A 19011-nucleotide genomic window follows, 5' to 3' on the forward strand; every position below is an offset into this window, starting at 1 on the left:
ATAACATTCCTTGGGGTTATTTAAAAGCATCAGTAAAAGTATCAAACTGCATTTGATACTGCTAGGTGAACATCCAGTACTTTCCACAGAGGACTTTGCACTCCAAGCCACAACTGCTGTAAAGGTGAGATGGCTAGAGTGACTGTGGGTCTTCAGTAGCTCTGCTTGGAGAAAGTCACTGTGACTTTCAGAAGAGAAAGCAGTGATTACTTCACTTGGTAATATTTGTAAGTCCACCAGTTCATTTGCTTTGTGCAAATCTATGTAACAAGTCTGCCAGCAAAGTCAAAATCAGCAAATCTTTTCATGAGAGATTAATTTTTCCCTTTTTTTCCTTTAATAAGGAAGACTTCTAAAATGTCTTGTTGTTAACAGCTGGAGACCTCAATCAAAGTAATGGAGGGAAATACTATTTTCCATTCATTATATCAATTCACTATATCCTTTGGATTACTGATCATCTCAGTAGAAGCAGATCCTAACATATACTGGCTGTATACTCCTTCTGAGGTGTTAGGGCTGCTGAATGCTGAGTTAGCCGTGACTTTATGTGATCTTAATTATACAACCTGAATATTGCATTTGAGTGGGTTTTCCACTCTTGTATACCCTCAATTCCCTATGTTTCACTGAAATCAGTTAAGCCAAATTATTTTGTATTGTCCAAAGTACATCTGAACTTTAAAATAAAGGATATGACATGCTTCTGTTGGAGTGGAATACTCACAGTTGGAAGGAATATGCTCTATTGCTGGGGACAAAGGTATTCCGCACAGAATATTTGGCTTCTGTGTTTAATCTTTGAGTCTATATAATACAGAAATAAACATTCTTTTTAACCAGGTTGGCTAGTGAATGTATTTTATAGTGCTCAGTGAGTCTGATTACTGTTCCAGACTGCTTTACTCCAAGCTATGGTTTTCTACCAGACTATAAGAAACAATGTTTTGTTGTTGTAATTGCTACAGTTGGAAAGCTTGCAGTTTTATTTCATGACTAAGTAGGTGCATTTCTAGCTTTCACATACGTATTTTGCTCTTTGTTTCATATTAAAATATTTCAGACAATGGTCTGAAAGGAGAATGCTTTAAAGGACTAAAGGCAGCCGAAGGAATGTGAGTCTTGGGTGTCGAGGGTAGGACACTGCCTTTGGGCTGAATGGCAGAATTTGCTTTGCCAAACTCTTGCTGGCAGCATTTCTCTGGCACTGTCTGCTCATTAGGGCTCTGCTTCTATAGCACACTTAAACACGAGGAAAAGTTCACCCTTGTGAATGAACAAAGATAAACATATATTCATATTAAAGTTAAGCATGTGCTTATGAGCTTTGCTAAATTTGGAATAATAAGAGAGAGAATGCCTGTGTGTACAGAGGTGTCATCAGAGAAGCTGTCCCAAGGGACTTGTTTACCTTTTGCTCATTATTTCTATTATTTCCGAGTGCTTCAGATATTGCTTCTTGTTATCCACCCCGCTGACATTTCATAGTTGTCTTTCCAAGCGCTGCTAAAAAGAAAAGCTGAGATTTCGGGATGCTCTTGTGTGCCAGTGATTGAATTCCATAGCCCCAGGACTGCGGATGCAGAGCATCCCGCATATAAAGAGGGAAAAATCAAGGTTTTTCTTCTTGTACAAGTGGCATTGCCCAGTTCCTCAGGATAACAGAGGAGAGTGACAAAGAATAGATGTTGTCTAGCAAACAGAGGATAATAGATCAGAAGTATGCTTAACACCAAAAATGAAGGAAAACTGTATTTTCATATTTCATCAGTCAGGAGGGACATGAAAGGATTAGATCTTGGAGGCAGGAGAGACTCAAATTAGAGAACTCTATAAAACTGTTTACTCTCCAAAAAAGATTGTGTGATATTGTTGCTGTCATTCTTCTGTAAAGCATATATCATATACCCAAAGGCTGTGCTCTGTGGCAAGAGAAGTTATTTCCAGCTCCCCACTAACAGAAGTGTACTGCCATTCTTGGTAAGAAATCTGCCTTGTAATAGAGGGCTTTCTGATGCAGAAGAGTGCATCTGTAGTGTCTGCCCCAGAGGCTCTTATTACTGAAACCAAGATTTAGCTTTAGCATTAATACTGATTTCCTTTTCATTTTTACCAGCTTTTTAATTTTTAATGAGTTTCATCTCCACTCACAGATTCTACTAACCATACATTATCCTATGATGAGAGAATAAAATCTGAAGGTTACAGCTGTGTATCAGATGTCCCTTTGTTCCTCCATAAATACACTGTCCTGACTTTTAGGGCCATTTGTCAGAGAAGTGATGTCATAGTAACAAAATGTCGATTGCCTCAAGATTTCCAGTTGGGTTATCGAAACAACTATGGAGCCATTACCTGTTCTTGCAGGGACTTTTGTTGCTTTCCATTCTGCTCAGTATTTCCCCATCCTCACTGGCTCCATCAGCTTTGTGAAGTTTTCCTCCAGCATGTTCATGTCCAGCAATCAGATCCAGAGCCTACTGATAACATTATGAAAGGCCTTAAATGTTAACAGTAGGATGCAGTCTTTTGAAGCATTTGTTTATTTGTAGGATGTGGTCTTTTGAAGCATCTGTTTGTTAGCTGGCAGTGGATGTTTTTGCTGAGCTCAAATACTTGGAAGTCATTACCATATTTCCAATAGGATGTACAAACTCTGCAAATAAGAGCTCTCAAGAATTTTAGAACTTTGGAAGGAATTCTATAAACTTCAGCTAGAAGATCCTACAGTTTTCCATTGTGTTCAGCCTTTTAACAGTATCAGGGGGTGCCTGCAATTATGTTGGGCATATACATGTACATTCCTGCTGAATTTTGACACAGAAGGCTTAAAGCAGATACTTATGTAATTGCAGTTCATTGCGTGCTTTTTGGTGCCTGACTTGGACTGAAAACAATATTCTGCCACTTAGAGCATGCCTAGTCTGCCAAATGGGAGACTTTGATGCCAAATAGACCTCTTCATTTTGTAGTCAATATTTTGCTGTGATTCTTGACATAGCTGTTGATACCAATTTCATGATTTTTCAGTAAGCTCTGTAGGCAGAACACTGATCTCCGTATACATATTACTGAATTTTAATATAACAGGGATGCCTGTCATTAATTAGTTAGCATAGATATTGGAGAACTAAAAAGGCAATTATGCTATTTTATTGCTTAAAGGCAATAAAATGGCAACAATACTTCTGCTGTGGTATACTGTTTTCAGAAATACCAACACCACTGTACAAGAATTGGAAGTTCCTGTGCTTAATCTAACAACATGTGTGTTTGAAGATAACTCCATTCAACACATTTCTGATCTTACAGGTGTCACAGTAATTTATATTAAGAAATGAAAAAACTTTATAAATGCATTTCTGCAAAAATGTACTCAGAAACAACTTTATTTACAGCTCAGACCTTTTTTTTTTTTTTGCTAAAAATGCATAGTCATTACATATACAGTAGTCAGCATCCAAAAGTGTACAAAGAGTAAATTTTCAAACCCTCCCAACAGAACCAAACAAAATTCACACTTTTTGTTCATTGCATGCACGGACCCTTAAATGTGATACCTCTTACTAAAGCGTGCTTGAATCTCTAGCAGACAGAATTGACTTGCTATAAAACTGTTTATCCATACTATTAACCCCCAGCTACAACCACAAATCCTAAGGCGTTCACATGAAATAGCAAAGTCCTACTTCAGAATCCTCTATGTTCTGTGTATGGCCCAGGAAGCAATTACCCTGAAAGCATAAGTCTGCTGGTGGTGTTTCCTTACAGGGAACTTTAAGCAAAAGCCTGCTTCCTTTGTCTTGGTCATTAACTTATTACTGAATTCAGTGGAATGAAGCAGCATCTGTTTAAGCAAGTTGTGAAAATAATTTTACTTTATTCCACACCCAGCTACAAGACACGAAACGTCTTGAATGGAGGTCTGTGTCTTTCAGTGCATGTGACACTTCCTCAGCATCTTGTGTCTCATCTGAGGAGAAGAGGGTGAAGTCTCAGCTATAACTTGGGTGTTGGTTGTGTAGCCCTGACTTACAGGTGTCTAACAGAAGCTAGGAATATACTCAGATAGGGTGAATTTCTAATGGCAGAGACTTTGACTTAATGAATCACTCAAACCCTTTGATGTCTTTGTTGCCTTTTTTTTTTCTTTTTTTTTTTTTTCCGTCTCCACTACTGCTGCCAGTTAGAAAAGCTCTTAAAAACATTGTCCTCTACTCAGTGGTGCTGTTTATATCAGGCCTTCCAGGAGAAGGGCAGAGTGGGTTAGCAGGATGATTAGTCAGGGCTCCACGGCAAAGGAAGAGCACACGTATGTGATAAGAAGATCCAAGTTCAGTTTTCATTCAAGAACAGGATTGGCTCCATGTTGTTGGTTTTGGGGAATGGGAGGGGAAAAGAGAAAGTTGTTTGTCTGATCAATATAATTTATGTTCCCAAGTGATTACATGTGTTTATTTAAAAGATTCATTTATTTAAGGTCTTTTTACTCTGATAAGAAGTAGCTTGAAGTAGGTTGAAATTCCCAATAGCAATTGAGACATAATCATAGTCTTACAGACACTGATGGGAAATCTTGCTCCATTGGTAACTGGAATACAATCCATGGCTAAATGAACAATGAGGCTTCATGTCAGCATTAAAATGCCCCTCGGTACAGGTCACCAGTGAGAATTTTTAAAGAGAAGAATACTTAACTCATGTAAGTTTTCTCTTTACTCCTAACCCTTAAGCATTCAGTCAGCCTGTTTACTACTGCATAGGTCTTGATTGCCCCTCGCCTGAAGCCAGTGGAAATTTTGCCATCAGCTCCAAAGGACACAGGATCTGAACCTCCTAGGAGTGTGGCAATGACAAGGGTTTGTCCCAAGAGTTCATGATCTAGAGACGTTCATATTCCTTTCCCTGTGAGATGAGGAGCTACAAAAAATAAAACATTCTCTCTGCCGGAGTTCAGTAATATTTCTTCTTAGCACCTAGGAGGGTCTTTGCATTTTTAAGTGCTTTACAAACATTAGCTAGTCTTCAGAGCAACCCTGCGAGGTAGGTAAGGTATATTGTCCCCATCTTACAGATGTGGAAACTGAGACACAGAGGGTCAAATTCAACCCAGGTACAATTCCAGTGTTTTACATGAATTAAATTCATTCAAAATGAACACAGCTTAAACAACTTGCCCTAGATTACAGAACAGGTAGTGGCAAAGCAGGGACAAGAACCCAGGAGTGCCTGACTCCTCAGCTTGTTACTGGCCACCTGGTCATTTTTACTCTCATAGGCAATGAAAAACAGTATAATCTGGGCAATTACTACAGGTATGATTTGCTTCTGTAAGGCATGTGGATGGTAATCAACTGAGTTAAGTGCAATAATACTTTATAAATTTGCTGCCTCAGAGAGTTTACTTAATCATGAAGTAAAACTTTCGTACTGTCATTTTCTGCAGGTGCACTGTTGACAAAAACCCAACATAGGAGCTGGATTCAGCAAATAAATAATAAGCACAACACTTGGACAACTAGCAAAACTATTATTTTAGCAAAAAACAATGTGTTTCCACTTTTAACTGCTAAATTTCTACAAGTGCAGCATGCAGATGAAACCTTTCCCTTTGTTTCCAGACTGCAGACTCCAGTCTTGCTAATGAAGCAGCTCAGAGCTGCATAGATATCCTGAATAGTGATGTTCAAATGAATACACTGCAGAAGAAGAAATAGTGTATCACCACAGAACATGGGATAATTACTACAGACCAGGTTTATCAATCTTACTTGAAGATGAGCTTGAAGCTTACCAGTTATTTGGAAATGCCCAGAAGCTAGGCTTATTGAATGCATGCCAACACGTAGACTGCAGTTCTAGGCACATGCTGATTGCAATGGGGGTGTGGGGTGGGGTGTCTGTGCCACCAACATTCTGGGAACTGGCCCCAGTTCGTTCAACATTGGCCCAGGTATGTCAGTCTGAAGGTCATTGTTGGCCAAAGATGTAAAGACACACAGGCGTTTTCAGGCCACCCCCTTGTGCTCCAGTCCTCACCTCACCCCCCATCCCCACATGGATTTCTACCACAGAAGGCCTGAAAAGCCTTTATGGTTTTAAAGGTGAGCTGTGGAGTCAGCAGTGTAGACCTTATGGCAGGTACCCAGGCAATAAAAACATTACGACAGGTACTTATGCAAAAAAAGTTTGTTTTCCGGGATGTCCTTATGCATCTAGTCTGCAGGCTAGACCTGCCTAAACTCTGGACATGCTTACGGATGTTCAGCCATGTGTGCTTTCGCACCAAAAAGAGATCCTGCTCCCTTACAAGCCACACAAATGCTGGCATTCACTTCTACATGAGCAAATTCAAGCACTGTAATTATAGATATCTTGTTCCACTTTTAACCTCTTCAAGTCAGTTTTGTTCTGTCCATATTTATGGAGACTGGCTATTGGACATGGCAAATAAAACAATTATCTACATACATGTCCTTCATGGAATAAACACAGACACTCAGGTAGCATTTCCCTAGATATTCTCCACGCTTACTGCAACTTTTAAATCTGTAGCCATATTTTAAACAGACAAACGAACAAACATACAGTAATTAGAACTCTTAAAATCTACTCACATCTCCCTGTACCCATTCACTCCCTATTCATACAGCCTGCTTACAGTGGCTCAGAGAGCAGTACTTGCCACCAGCACATACAAATAATTCCAAAAAGTGCTCAGGCTCATACACGTGCCTCAACGTTTTGCCAACAGAGACTTTTAAATGAAGCAATATTCTTAATGCCAGAGCCAGGTACCAAATCTGCAGTGTGACTGGGGCTCACAGGCAACTCTGACAACAGCAGTAAGATTCCAGTAAAATTGCAGTTGGTTGCGATCCAACCTTTATACTGTTATCTGTCGTTGAGATATATATAGACGACCCTGTGTGGCCTAACTGCAAATATCAAATGTATTTTTACAAGTTAGCAACAGCTTTTTTTGACATTGCCTCTTGAGATGTCCTCTACATTGTGACTGACAAGCACAAATATAATTCATTATACAGTACACTTTAAAAGCCTTTTTTTTACATTTGGCTTTTACTGTTGCTTGTTTCTGAGCTGTCTTCTAGTGCTGAGATTTGCTGTCCCCGGCCTTTTTGATTTCTTTCTTAGTTTTTAATTGCTGGTTGGACATGCTAGTGGCATCTCCCAGGCAAACCCTTTCTACATAATTAGTTTTGAAACTTGGATGAGTCATTGGGCTCTAACTACTATGCCTCTATTATTTTAACTTGAATACAGCACATCTCAAAGATTTTGGCCTCTTTTTGCAGTTGCAGAAATTCATAGGATGACATCGTTGCAGGTCTTGATCCATTTGCTTTCTTTGTGAGCTTCCAGGTTTTTTTCATAATATAAAGCGCATTTCAAAGCATAACAGTGTTGTGAACCAGCCTCCTCTCCCAGTGGTACGGATCATTTTCTGCTTTATTGGCAGCTGAATAAAGCAATGCCGTATTTATGACAAAAGTTAATGAAAATATGTAAAATTAAAAATACTTCATGTAGTTTTCATTTCCTTTTAATGTAGGTTGGCGAATTAAAACAGAACACAGACAGCCACACAGGGCCACGCTGGTTTTTATGGCCCCTCAGTGATAACTCAAGAGGCCACAGTTTGGGAACTGCTATTTCAGAAAAATTCTAGCCAATCTCTTTATAAGACCACGTGTGACCCTACCACAAATTATATACTAGCAGAATTGTGGCTGGCAAAGCATACGTATTTTTGTTAGGCCATCCTCATCATTCACTGAGAATCTAAAAGATCCAAACCATTGTAGTTAAAATGGTTTAAGATAAAAGATAAAATGAAGTGGGTGTAATTTTCTTTTAGCTTATGCACTTTCATAGAGAAATTTTCACAAAGCTGACATTGGTACAGGACATATCAGTTATTGGTTTCTGTGATGATTCTGACCCGTATTAAAGATTTGACCTCATAATCCCTAGCTATAGTCCTTCCTATATTCTCATTATAAACAAAGGGGGCTTTGTCTTACAGAAGACTATGGGACTGGACTCAAAACATTTTTGTGGGGTTCAGATGCCATGTCCATGAAAGTGGGAAAGACCCAAGCAGAAATGAATTTCCGCAGTAGGGGCGAAGAGGCTGAGTTAAAGAGCCACTACACTATTGTGCGGTATGACACCAGCATTTCCTAAGGAAGTGCCACCCTTCTTTGTGAAAATGGGGTATACAAGCAGTCTCTCACCTGAACTTCAAGTTGTAACCCCCTTGTGTAATATTATTGCATACTTGTTCTGCCAGACAAAATCAAAATCCGTCTGTTTAAAATCTGCACATAGTTGACAAAAATGTCTCTTTATATAGAGAGTAAGTTCAACCTATAGTTAGCTGTTTGTCGCGTGAGAAGGATAATACCTGGGTTGCTGTGAAAAGATACTGCTTTGGAAAATAGCTCATAATTCTTGTCTTTGAACTCCCCCGAAGCTTCTGAAAGAGGACTTCAGAACACCCAGCTGCAGCCACAACTAATCAAAATAGGAAAAAGTGGGGAACCATGAGAAAGTGCCAGTGTCCAGTACTTGTAGAGCCAGATTTTAGGTCCTGAAACTGAGATGCAGCAGTACTATATTCCGCAACTAATTTTAGGATGGTAAATCTGACAGAGTGCTCTAATTAAAGAGTAGAAGAAACCAGTTCCATGTAATTCTTTAAAAGATCCAGAATGAGATCTCATGCATCAGTTACTCTCTTTACATCCACAGAACTCCCACCGAGCTTGGCAAGGGCTTATAGAAAGTCTGGCATCTGACTTTGACTGTAAAGGGCTGATTTGGGGGTGAATTACCAGGGAAGATAAAGGGGCCCCTTAGCAACCCCCTTAACGCAGCAGATGTTCCCGACATGCTGGGGGAAGAGCCATGCCATTATGCAGTGCCCTTCTTCTCCCCGCCAGCGCTGCTCCAAACTAGTCTGACCCCTTTCTGGTTCACTTATTTTACATATAACTCTATTTTATTTTAGTATCCGAGTGGCGACACCAACCACTCGCTGTCTGTCTAATTAAAGTGTCTCCATCAACTGGTAATTCCGTAATAATTCACAGCTGTTTTTCCTCTCTCTGTTAAATCTATTGTTCCCTGGCTGAAAAGGCTGCAAGACCTTAGAAACTATAGATAGCTATTGATTTGTTTGCATTTAAAATCCAGTATGTGGCTGCAAAGGCCTGTTACAGTATCACAGAGGAAGATAAATGTCAGTGCATAATCTGCTAGGAAATTTCACAGAGGAGTTGATTAAAAGTCTATGAGTAATCATTGCACAAGTGTCTTCAGTTGTATATATATATACACGTACATATTAGCTAATGAATATACAGCTAGATATATACATATATATGTATATACAGAGCTAGTTTAGACCTAATTGTTATGAAATTACTAAGTGGCATTCGCAGTTCATGCATTCTTCCTAGTCGCAGAGATACATTTTTTCAGCTTATGCTCTAAGCAGCAACATACCAGTAAGTGTTTGCTTGCTTCCCCTGGTAACCTAGTAGTTTAAAGAGCACGAGCAGTTCCGCCATGGTCATTTTTTTCTGGCAACCCTCTGTGAAAGGGACCTGGCTCCTCCACAGGTGCGTTTCCCCCGGGTTTCACAGCATCTTCAGGACACGGTGGGGCCGGTCTGAGGGTCGCCAGTCTGAAGGTCATCGGCCCGAGGGTCTCCAGCCCAAGGGTCACTGGTATGGTGGTCGCTGTCCTACGGGCCGCCGGCCCAGCTAGTCCTGCTTGCAGAGGTCTGCGACGTTGAGGAACCTCCTGACGACCACGGCCAGGCAGAGCGTCAGGAGCAGCATATACCCCACGGTGCCCAAGTAGGTGGGGGCGGCCGGGGCTGCCTTGAGGAACTCGGCTAGCCCGTCCTCCACATAGTGCACCTGGTCGTAGATGCTGAGGAAGGTGAAGATGTGGAAGAGCTGGTGGCTGTGCCCCACGATGTCAAAGAGCCCCGGCTGGATCCGCTCGGGGATTTTGCTGACGTTGAAGAAGGCGGCCACCAGCAGCCAGCAGTAGCGCCGGTAGAAGTAGACGAAGAGCGTGGGGTTGCGGGTGCGGAGGTCAAAGAGGAGGCTCTCCAGCATGATGGGGCAGGCCATGCTCAGCGGCATGGCGAAGACGAAGGTGCGCACGGCGAAGGGGTAGGCGCAGCAGGCGGCGCGGCTGCGGCAGCAGGCGGCCGTGCAGCCCACGGCCAGCGCCAGGGCGACGGGCAGCACCAGGGCGCGGTAGGCCGCGATGGGCAGGCTGCAGTCCAGCTGCCAGCCCAGCCGCTGCTGCACGTAGCGGCTCATGGCGCCGGCGTCCAGCAGGCTCAGCCCCGGCAGCAGGTAGTAGGAGTAGGCCACGGTGCTGGCAAAGCCGTAGTAGCTGATGGAGGCGTAGTCCAGGTAGAAGAAGGCGGCGCGGAGGCGCGGGGAGAGGCAGCTGAAGAGGTGGGCCGTGCAGCTCATGGCGAAGGTGAGCAGCACCCCCGAGGCGTAGCACCAGAGGGGCAGCAGGGCCGGGTGGTGGAAGGGCACGTCCCCGGCACCCCGCAGCAGCAGCAGCCGCCCGAAGCGGCTGAGGAAGAGCAGCAGCGGGATGAAGTGGGTCCAGAAGTTGAGGGTCTCGTTGGTGGGCTGCAGCACCGAGGCCAGGCACTCCTGAGCCGAGCAGTGCAGCCGCCGGTAGCCCGAGAGGATGAAGCACTCCACGAAGTCCTCGGGCACCTCGTCCCACCGCAGCAGGGCGGCCGGGCGAGGAGGCGGCGCCGCCTCCTCCTTCTCCCCCTCGCCCGCCGGCATGCTGCCGGGCCCGGGCCCGGGCCCCCCGGCCGCCCCCGGCCCGCCGCCGCCGCCGCCGCCGCTGCCCGCCGCCGCGCCCCGCCGCCGCCGCCGCCGCCCGGGCGCGGTAGAGCCGCTGCTCCCGCAGCCGCCGGCGGAGGAGCCGCGGTGGCTCTGCGCTTCGCCGCCGCCGCCGCCGCCGCCGCCCCCGGCAGCATCACTCATTGCAGCAGGGGCAGTGGCGGCACCGCCGCGGCTCCTCCCGCCCCGCCGCCCGGCATCGCGGTAACTGGAAACCGGCGGCGCATCCAGCGCTCCCGGGGAGCGGGGAGAGACGCCCCCGCCGCCCCGGGTAGGGTTTCCCGGGGAGGGAGGCGCCGGACACCCGAGCCGCCCTTAATGATTGATGCGGCCGCAGCGGCGGGGCGGGGGAGCGAGGGGGAGCCGGGCCCGGGAGAGCCCCTCCGCTGCCGCCGCCGCCGCCGCGCCGGCCGAGCCTCCCCGCGGCGAGGTGTGGGGCCGGGCCGGGCCCGGGCCGCGCAGACCCCTCAGGGCCCCTCTCCGTCGGCAGGTCTCCCGCGGGCAGGGACCGCTGGCGCGCGGACACGCGAGCAGACCCACGCCGCCCGGTACGGGGCCCTTCCCACGGGGGCGTTCCGGTGTAAAAAGCACAAAGGGGGACATCGGCCCCGGCTGTCCGCGGGGCTGCGGGGGCTGCCGCCCGGCCCTGCGCCGCGGCTGCGCCGGCGCGGGTGCCGAAAGCCGCGCCGGAGCCCCGAGGAAGGCGGCGGTGGCCCCGCGGGGCCGGGAGATCCCCAGCGGGCGGGACGGACGGACGGAGCTGGGAAATGTGTCGTGTCCCCCCCCCCCCCCCGGAGGGGACATCTGGCAGCTGGGTGGACTTCTGCCGTGCGTGCTTCACAGTGGGGCCGCCCGAGACCCGGTGTCTGTGGCGACATCGCCTCGTGCAGTGAACGCGAAGGTTCTTTCAGGCGCAACGTGGCCGGCCGGGCTGCGGAGGGTGCCTGTCACCCTGACGCACCGGGCACCCACCTCACCGAGCGGGGCGGCGGGGAGGGAGGCTCAGGAACGGGCTGACAGTAGCTGCTCTGCGTTGATCCTTAGCCAAATCCCGCACTTACCGGCCGTGCGGTTATGCAAGCAGCGCAGTTACATAATTGGGATATAAAAATACAGGGGAGAGCACCGTACGGGTGTTACCGTGCCTTAACGCGCCTGAGGTAAAGAGAAGGCAGTGCGGAAAGGTAAGTAACTGTTGCAGGCACAGGTAGGAGCCAGAGTGAGGGATTGCTCTCTGCTCTTTCAGTGTGTTTCCTTTTTTGTTTGTTTGTTTGTTTGTCTTCAGATGGTCTTAAACATCTGATAGCTCTAGGTTTTCAAATTGTATGCATTACACGGTGATATTCAGATATATGCGTATGGTCATATAGTATAAATGGAGGTCCAGTGTTATTAGGATATCCCGCCCAAAGATTTTTATAAAAATATTCTATTCAATAGTGAATCATAACAATATGAAAAATCCTCTGAACGAGGAGGTAATCAGAAATAGGTTTTTAAGACCTGGCACAAAAAAAGTAGCAAAAATGTGATGCTGAAAGTGATTTTCAATGCATTTTTCGTTACAGCAAAAATATTGATTTTATGGAACTGTCAAAAGTAGGGCAGACTGGTGACACTGCTTATAATCTTTATGAAAATTACACAGGATTCCTGCTAGGAAAATAAACACAACTGAACAGTGCTGAAAAGCCAAGGGGGGGAGTAAAACACTAAACTAATTGACTCATTTTTTTTAGATAACGGGCCTAATGTGCTCTGATGTCCATGTGTTTTCGAGGGGGTGCCTGGCAGTGTGCAGGGGCATACCGACCCGACGCTCCTCGAGGAATGACTGACGGAGGGCTCTGCATAACCCACCTGCGGTGAGCCTCAGCTGCACCAGGAGCAAGCAGGGCCCTACTCGCCGTGGGATCTGCCGTGTGTGATTTAGGGAGAGAAAAGGCTCTTTGGAATTAATGAAAACAGCTCAGCCTCTGGTAGAGGTCAGGCTTCTCCTGGGGCTGCCCTGCACTAGAGAGGCTGCCCTGTTAGCTAGAAGTTACCTCCTCCCCTGCCCTGCCTGCTCCCACCACACCACACACGCAGCCGCTCTGGTGATGGTTTCTCTCAGTCCCTGAGCGATACTTTCATTTACGGTGGTGAGGCCTTAGGGGAGAGGACCAAAGTGACCGTGATCTTCAGCCTCCCTCATCGAGGTTAGATAAGGAGAGGTGGTTGACTGGGAGCAATCTGGTTTTTGACCTGCGCTAAAGAGCCTGTTGGAAAGCCACCAGCAGCTGTTGCAACAGATGGTGTCTAAAGAACAACAGCATCCACCGCCGATTGGGAACTGCTGGCCTTGCAGCAACAGCAGGGCTTGTTCGACCCGTTCTGACTTTCCTACAACCTCCAGACTTTCGGGGATGTGGGAGGCGTTAAGCCCTCATGCCCCAGGGAGTACCAGGGTATCGCCTGGCTTCCTGGGAGAGACACCCCCCGGGTTTGTGGTTTTATGGGGGGCAGCCCGGGCTGGGAGGAGCAGGTGGGGTTTGCCTGTGCTTCAAGACTGACACAGTTCTGCCAGCCACCAGACTGTCTGGGTACTAACGCTGCAGAGAAGATAAATGCCTGGAAATTCCTCCCTACTATTGATGTCTTCCTGTAATATTTAGGATGTCTTGAAATAATATTTAGGGGGATGGGGGCTTTTTGCAGAGCCCAGAATCACTTGAGAGACTTGTACATACCGGCTCCTCTGGAGGAAGCACAGGCCCCTGTGGTGGCTATCTAGTTTTGTTTGCTTTGTCCCTGGTGGGTTTACCTGTTAACACTGTGCTGCAGGTAAATACAAGCAGTGTAAAATAAATATAAATTTTCTTTTCTCTGCTTCTGTGCGCGGATCCAGCTTTGGCTTGTCCCAGGTGCTCTGCTGATGTGATACACGCATAACCTGGGTCTCGTCTGGCCGGAAAGTGCCGGGGAGATCTCAGGGCTTCTAAAGATCACAGTTCACATAATTGCCAAGTGACAGCAATGTAGCCTTAGCAGCCACATTAATGAAACTCATTACTAATGATCTGGTTCTTTTGCTTTTTTCCAAGGCTGCCTCCTGACAGGGGAGAATGGTCTCTGAAGACAGATTGGGCTTTCATAAAGACAACTACATACATCTTAACGTTGAGTTAATTATTCTGTTCCCAAGCCAGCCGTGGAGTAGTGTACTGGGAACCTTACAATTTAAAGCACTTACAACCTCAAAATAGCCGCTTATTCATATGTAGTCCATCAAGATTAGTATTACATGACTATTATGTGGTAGGCCAGGGAAAATCAGGGTATTTGGAGGTCACATAGAGGAGTCCACATAATGTAGTGCATGAAGAGGCCTCTGCATTTCTCTAACCAGAGTTTATATTTAGAAGGGCATGGTCAGCATATACCAGGGTTTCTTCTAGCATGTGTAGAATTTTCTGCAGGCTTTCTCTCCAAATAGCCTTTGAGAAGACTTTTAAAACACTGATGAAGGTACTGCCTAATGAGGTAAGGAATGGAAGATAATGTTAATCAGTGCTGGCTGAAGAGTCATAGAAAAAGATGTGCTAAAATACCAAGTGTGAGTTTGTTTCTATATTATACTTCTATTTTATTCACTGTTGAAGTTCTTTCACAAGATATCATTTTGTCTGAAATATCAAAAGCCCCGTAAGATATTCTGAATTACTTCAACCCTCCCCAGTGAAATTACGCCTTTTGGTTAGAAAAAAAAGCCGATTTCATCTTTTGCGCTCTGACATACTCAGCACACCAGGGAAGAGGTCGTACTTAGCCCTCCTATTATCCATTGCCTTTCTGAGTGAGTAAAGAAATTAACTTAAATCTACCACTAGAGAGAAAGTCCTCTTGTGAACAAGCAATGGCGGTGTTCAGAAGATTTAAGATGCTTTTGAAGATATACCTTCAGCCTCAACCCACTCACGCTGGTGAACATCAATCTTAAGAGCTCTGGCTTGACATAATCCTTTACCATACAACTCTGCCTCCCTCTTTCATTTCTTTTTCCTTTCTGTATTTTCACCTTCAAGACAGATTTTACCAATTTCTTTCTTCATAAGATGTTTTATCTGAGTAAAAACATTTAACCTGTTTGTTTGCGCTGGATTTTTATCCTTCTTTACTAAAATCTCTTTAGTAAATCTGATTCTGTTCTGACATCTTCCGTGGAACCCCACTGATCATGAGTGAGGGTAGAATTTGACTCTATTTATTTAAAAAGAGTGGGTGTTAAAGAAAGAGGCTTTAGCCTCATCTAAATTTGTCTAATACAGCTCACACTTGCAGTTTCTCTGGGAGAACATCTTAAAAGATACACAGACATACAAACACGGTCCTTTTTTTCCATATGGGGTTTTTTATCCTTTCTCAAGTGTGCATCAATCTCATGAAAATAATGTCTTGATGGGTAACTTTCTGCTGCAGCGATTACAATCTTTTGTAATAATTGAGTAGGCACAGTGCTTTGATCTAATATTGAAGAGATTAACTTGCCTTTAGAGATTCTACCCCACTATCTTTTTCAGACTGGATAGACAGGAATCCTTGCATTATTTTCTCCTCTTTGAGTAAACTAATTAGGGACAATTATACCTTATAAACATAAGTCCTTAATAGATAAAGAAAAGTGGAAGTGATACTTGTATATTAAAGCTTCACTTGGAGGTGAGAAAAGCTAGATATGGTAAAGGGAATCATGGTTGCATAGCAATGTTCATTTTAACCTCTCTTTCACCAGGAGCTTCTCGTTTTCTTCCCTCTTCACCTTTAAGGTGAATATTTTCAGGTTTGTGTTCTTCATGCTTTAAAAAAACAGCAATAAAACTAATCTGAAATAATCTGAAAAAACTCTAACCACACCAATCTGGGAAAAAACCACTTCATATTTTTAAGAAAATTTCTCTGAATGTTTGGTTGTTGTCTTTTTTAAGTTCTTGTTTTTGAAAGATAAGGGTTAGAAATTGTGTTTTTCTGGACAGCAGCAAATCTGAACGTAAGTATTGCAGTGACATTAGTTTCACCGTGATGAAGAATAGCGTATTGGTGTATGCATATTTCACGTATGTTTTCTGTGGTCAGAATGCACCACTGTTGCACCTACCAAGGGCTCAAAGCAAGAGCAAAGTACAACTTGGCCTTTGCACAGGTTGCAGGACTGAACCCTGACTTACAAAGTGCATGGCTAAGGAATTGTTTTGTTCGTATGTACGTGCTGAGTGAGAGTGTTTTCCAGAGCACAAACTGCTATTCACTGTTAGTAAGCTCCAAGGAGGGACTCCTGATATGGACAAAGGAAAGACTGGTGTTGCACTCATCTTGAACTTCCATGCTTTTAAACAGGTGATAAATTTGCACATCTGGATGCCAGCCATGTAGGCTAATCTGATTGTCTCTCACAAGAAGCTGCAGGAGAACTTTTGGAATTAAGCCTTCAGTTGATACTTGCACTAATGCCTGGAAAATACACTGCGAATTACGGACCTTTCTCAGCCAGACAGTACAAGTCAGATGTTGCCCCCATGACTGGTTTGCGTAATGGGCCTCACCGCTTGAGGAGTCCCAGGGGGAGAAAGATGCCAGGTTCCCCAGTAAGACGTGTCCCAGGAGAGCAGTGGGGTCCTGGAAGGGAAAGCGGCTGCTGAATGGCAGGGCTAGAGCAGGACTCGCAGCTGAGAGAAGGTAGGGCACCAGCACTGAGAGATGGAGCAACACAGAGGTGGCTCCAGCCAGGAGACAGCAGACAGAGCAGTAGCAACAAGTCGAGGCTGCTGGGAACCTTGGAGCCAAATTACCCTTTCCCAGCCACCCTCTCTGGCCCTTTTTTGTTGTTCTGTCGGGGTCCCTGCTAAAGCATCTCAATTCAGCCCAGGCTATCTGTGCTTCAGCTGCGCATGCTGCCTGCCTCTCATCTCATCTCTGCCCTGCTCTCCAGCTGCGCTGCACACCCATAGCTTCCTAGCAACACGTGAGTACACGGGGGGGGGGGGGAGCGTGCATCTACCTATTTTGAGAATCCTTGCCTAGCAGTTTTTCAGTCTCAGGGGTGGGAGGAGATGGAGGGTGGAATAAGGGAAAAGAAGCTGGAAGACTGCTGCTGAAGCAATGGGGAAACGGCACACCATCGTCTGTGGCTTTAGGGATCCACGAGCCGCTACTGAGAGCATGAAATGACTCAGAGAATTGCAAACCTGTACACCCAGCAGCTACACTTCTGTCCTGCTCCTGATCTGCCCACCTCGTGCCCTGAGACGTGCTTCCTTTCCTACAGGGTAGAGAAGTTCCGCAGCACTTTAAAGCCTTCCTCTCCCCTGTGCTCACACCCACCTTTGCGAAAGGATTGCAGCAGTTCAGCTGTGCCCTGACCTGGGGTGACAGCCACGGAAAGATCTCCTCTGAAAGTGGGGAAGAAAACAGCCAGAAAGACAAGGGTAATGCACCGCAGCATGTGGTTTACTTAATGTAGCTTAGTGTTAATTATTTATGATAATTCATGATTTTCCCTAGTATATTGCCTAATGATATATGTCATTGCAACAACAGTTAATAAACAAATCCCAGTTCTGCACGCAACCAGACCTACTGCATTATAATGAAAAATGTCTAATATTTCCTTTTCAATATTATTAGCCTACCCTTTCCAGCGTTAATTCTCCATAGCTTTCTGCATCTCACTGCTTCCTTTCTTTCCCTCTCTCCCCCCTCCCCTTCCTGTCCCATTAAGCTTAAGACACTGACATGTGTTGTCATTCACTAACTGTACACAAGTACTACTGTACTATCACAGTGTGTTATAAATAGCACAGATTCAGGAGTACAGTTCATTCTGAAAAATTATCTTCAGAGATGACCTTTGAAACTCTCTTTCCTGTTTTTCACAGCATGCTCTGGATCATGATGGTCTTAATTTGGTGCAGTTTATTAATTACAAAAGAGCATAGAGGCTGAGCAGTAAGCAGAGGATTTAAACAATGAGGTAGATAATTAAAAAGGATTAATGAGGTGGATTAAATAAAGGGATTGAGGCCAAATGGAGCACAAATTTTCTAAACATTAGTGGCCTCAAAACTCTAGCATCCAAGGGCACATTCCTCTTTCCAGCTAGATGTTTGTTTTTTACCTAGAAGTCTCAGTCTTTCTTTCATACCAAGTTTATTAACGTGGTCCTAGGAGAGCTGAGCAGCATCTACTGTCTCGTCCGGTGGCCCTAAGTGCACCTTCTATCCAGTACAGGTTCCCCAGCTGGTTTGCTTCCAACTCATTGCTGCACCTCTTTCTACGGCCATGTTAAAAAAAAATCCCAAAGCAGGTCACGGATGACACTAATCCTGTGCCTCTGCAAGCCGGTGAAGTGGTTCTCAAGAAAACAGGGAGAAAGATGGGGGAACAGAAGGGCTTGACTTGGATTCTGAAGCAGTAAGATCCTGCCTAATCCGTCTCTAAAGCTCCTTGGCCAACACCATTCCTTCCTGCTGAAGGGCTCCTCTACAGGCAAGTTTGGAGCTAAAAAAATCATGAAAAGACTGATGGAATTGTTCCCAAAAATTGCTCTCAAGGGGTGGGGTTTATTTCTCCCTCCTTCCCCCCCAAGCCAGCAGCGATTCCACTTCAAATCTGTGCAAAGCCTGGGGGTGCCCACGGAAAGCTGTGCAGGTGGTTGCAGAAACTGAGAGCCGTCCTCCAGGGCAGAAGGCCTAGACGGTGAGGTTCTGCGTCAGCTGTAGGTAGAGCAAAGGCTTATTGTTGTAATTGCTTATTGCTGAAGGGAGCTCAGTAAACATCTGGTACCTCTTGATCCTCAGCTGCCAACCCACTACCAGAAAATTTTGCATGTTATTTTGCAGACGGTGGAGGGAGGCATGAAAAGCTGGGAGAAACGCGTATTTCTGCTCCGTGACCCTTCTCTGTGTACCTCACCTTTTTCTTAGCTGCACTGTCCGGTCAACCGCTTATTTGCTTGCAGCGTAAAGCAGTGCGCATCTACGGAATGATTATTATTTATTATTTTTCTATTTTTTGGTGTGACTTTGTAAGTAGAAATCACGTAACGCACCAAGCTCGA

At 45.4% G+C, this 19011-nt stretch overlaps 1 protein-coding gene across 1 annotated transcript; it reads right to left on the reverse strand.

Annotated features, from left to right (window-relative positions):
• Positions 1 to 3371: 3371 nt before the first annotated feature.
• Positions 3372 to 11253, reverse strand: PAQR9 (progestin and adipoQ receptor family member 9). The gene has a single exon (XM_049802904.1). It carries the CDS (start codon positions 11061 to 11063, stop codon positions 9795 to 9797), a length of 1269 nt encoding a protein of 422 aa, XP_049658861.1. The 5' UTR covers positions 11064 to 11253; the 3' UTR covers positions 3372 to 9794.
• Positions 11254 to 19011: the final 7758 nt, after the last annotated feature.

Source organism: Accipiter gentilis, chromosome 6 (genome assembly GCF_929443795.1).
Source record: "Accipiter gentilis chromosome 6, bAccGen1.1, whole genome shotgun sequence".
In the NCBI taxonomy this organism is placed as follows: domain Eukaryota; kingdom Metazoa; phylum Chordata; class Aves; order Accipitriformes; family Accipitridae; genus Astur; species Astur gentilis.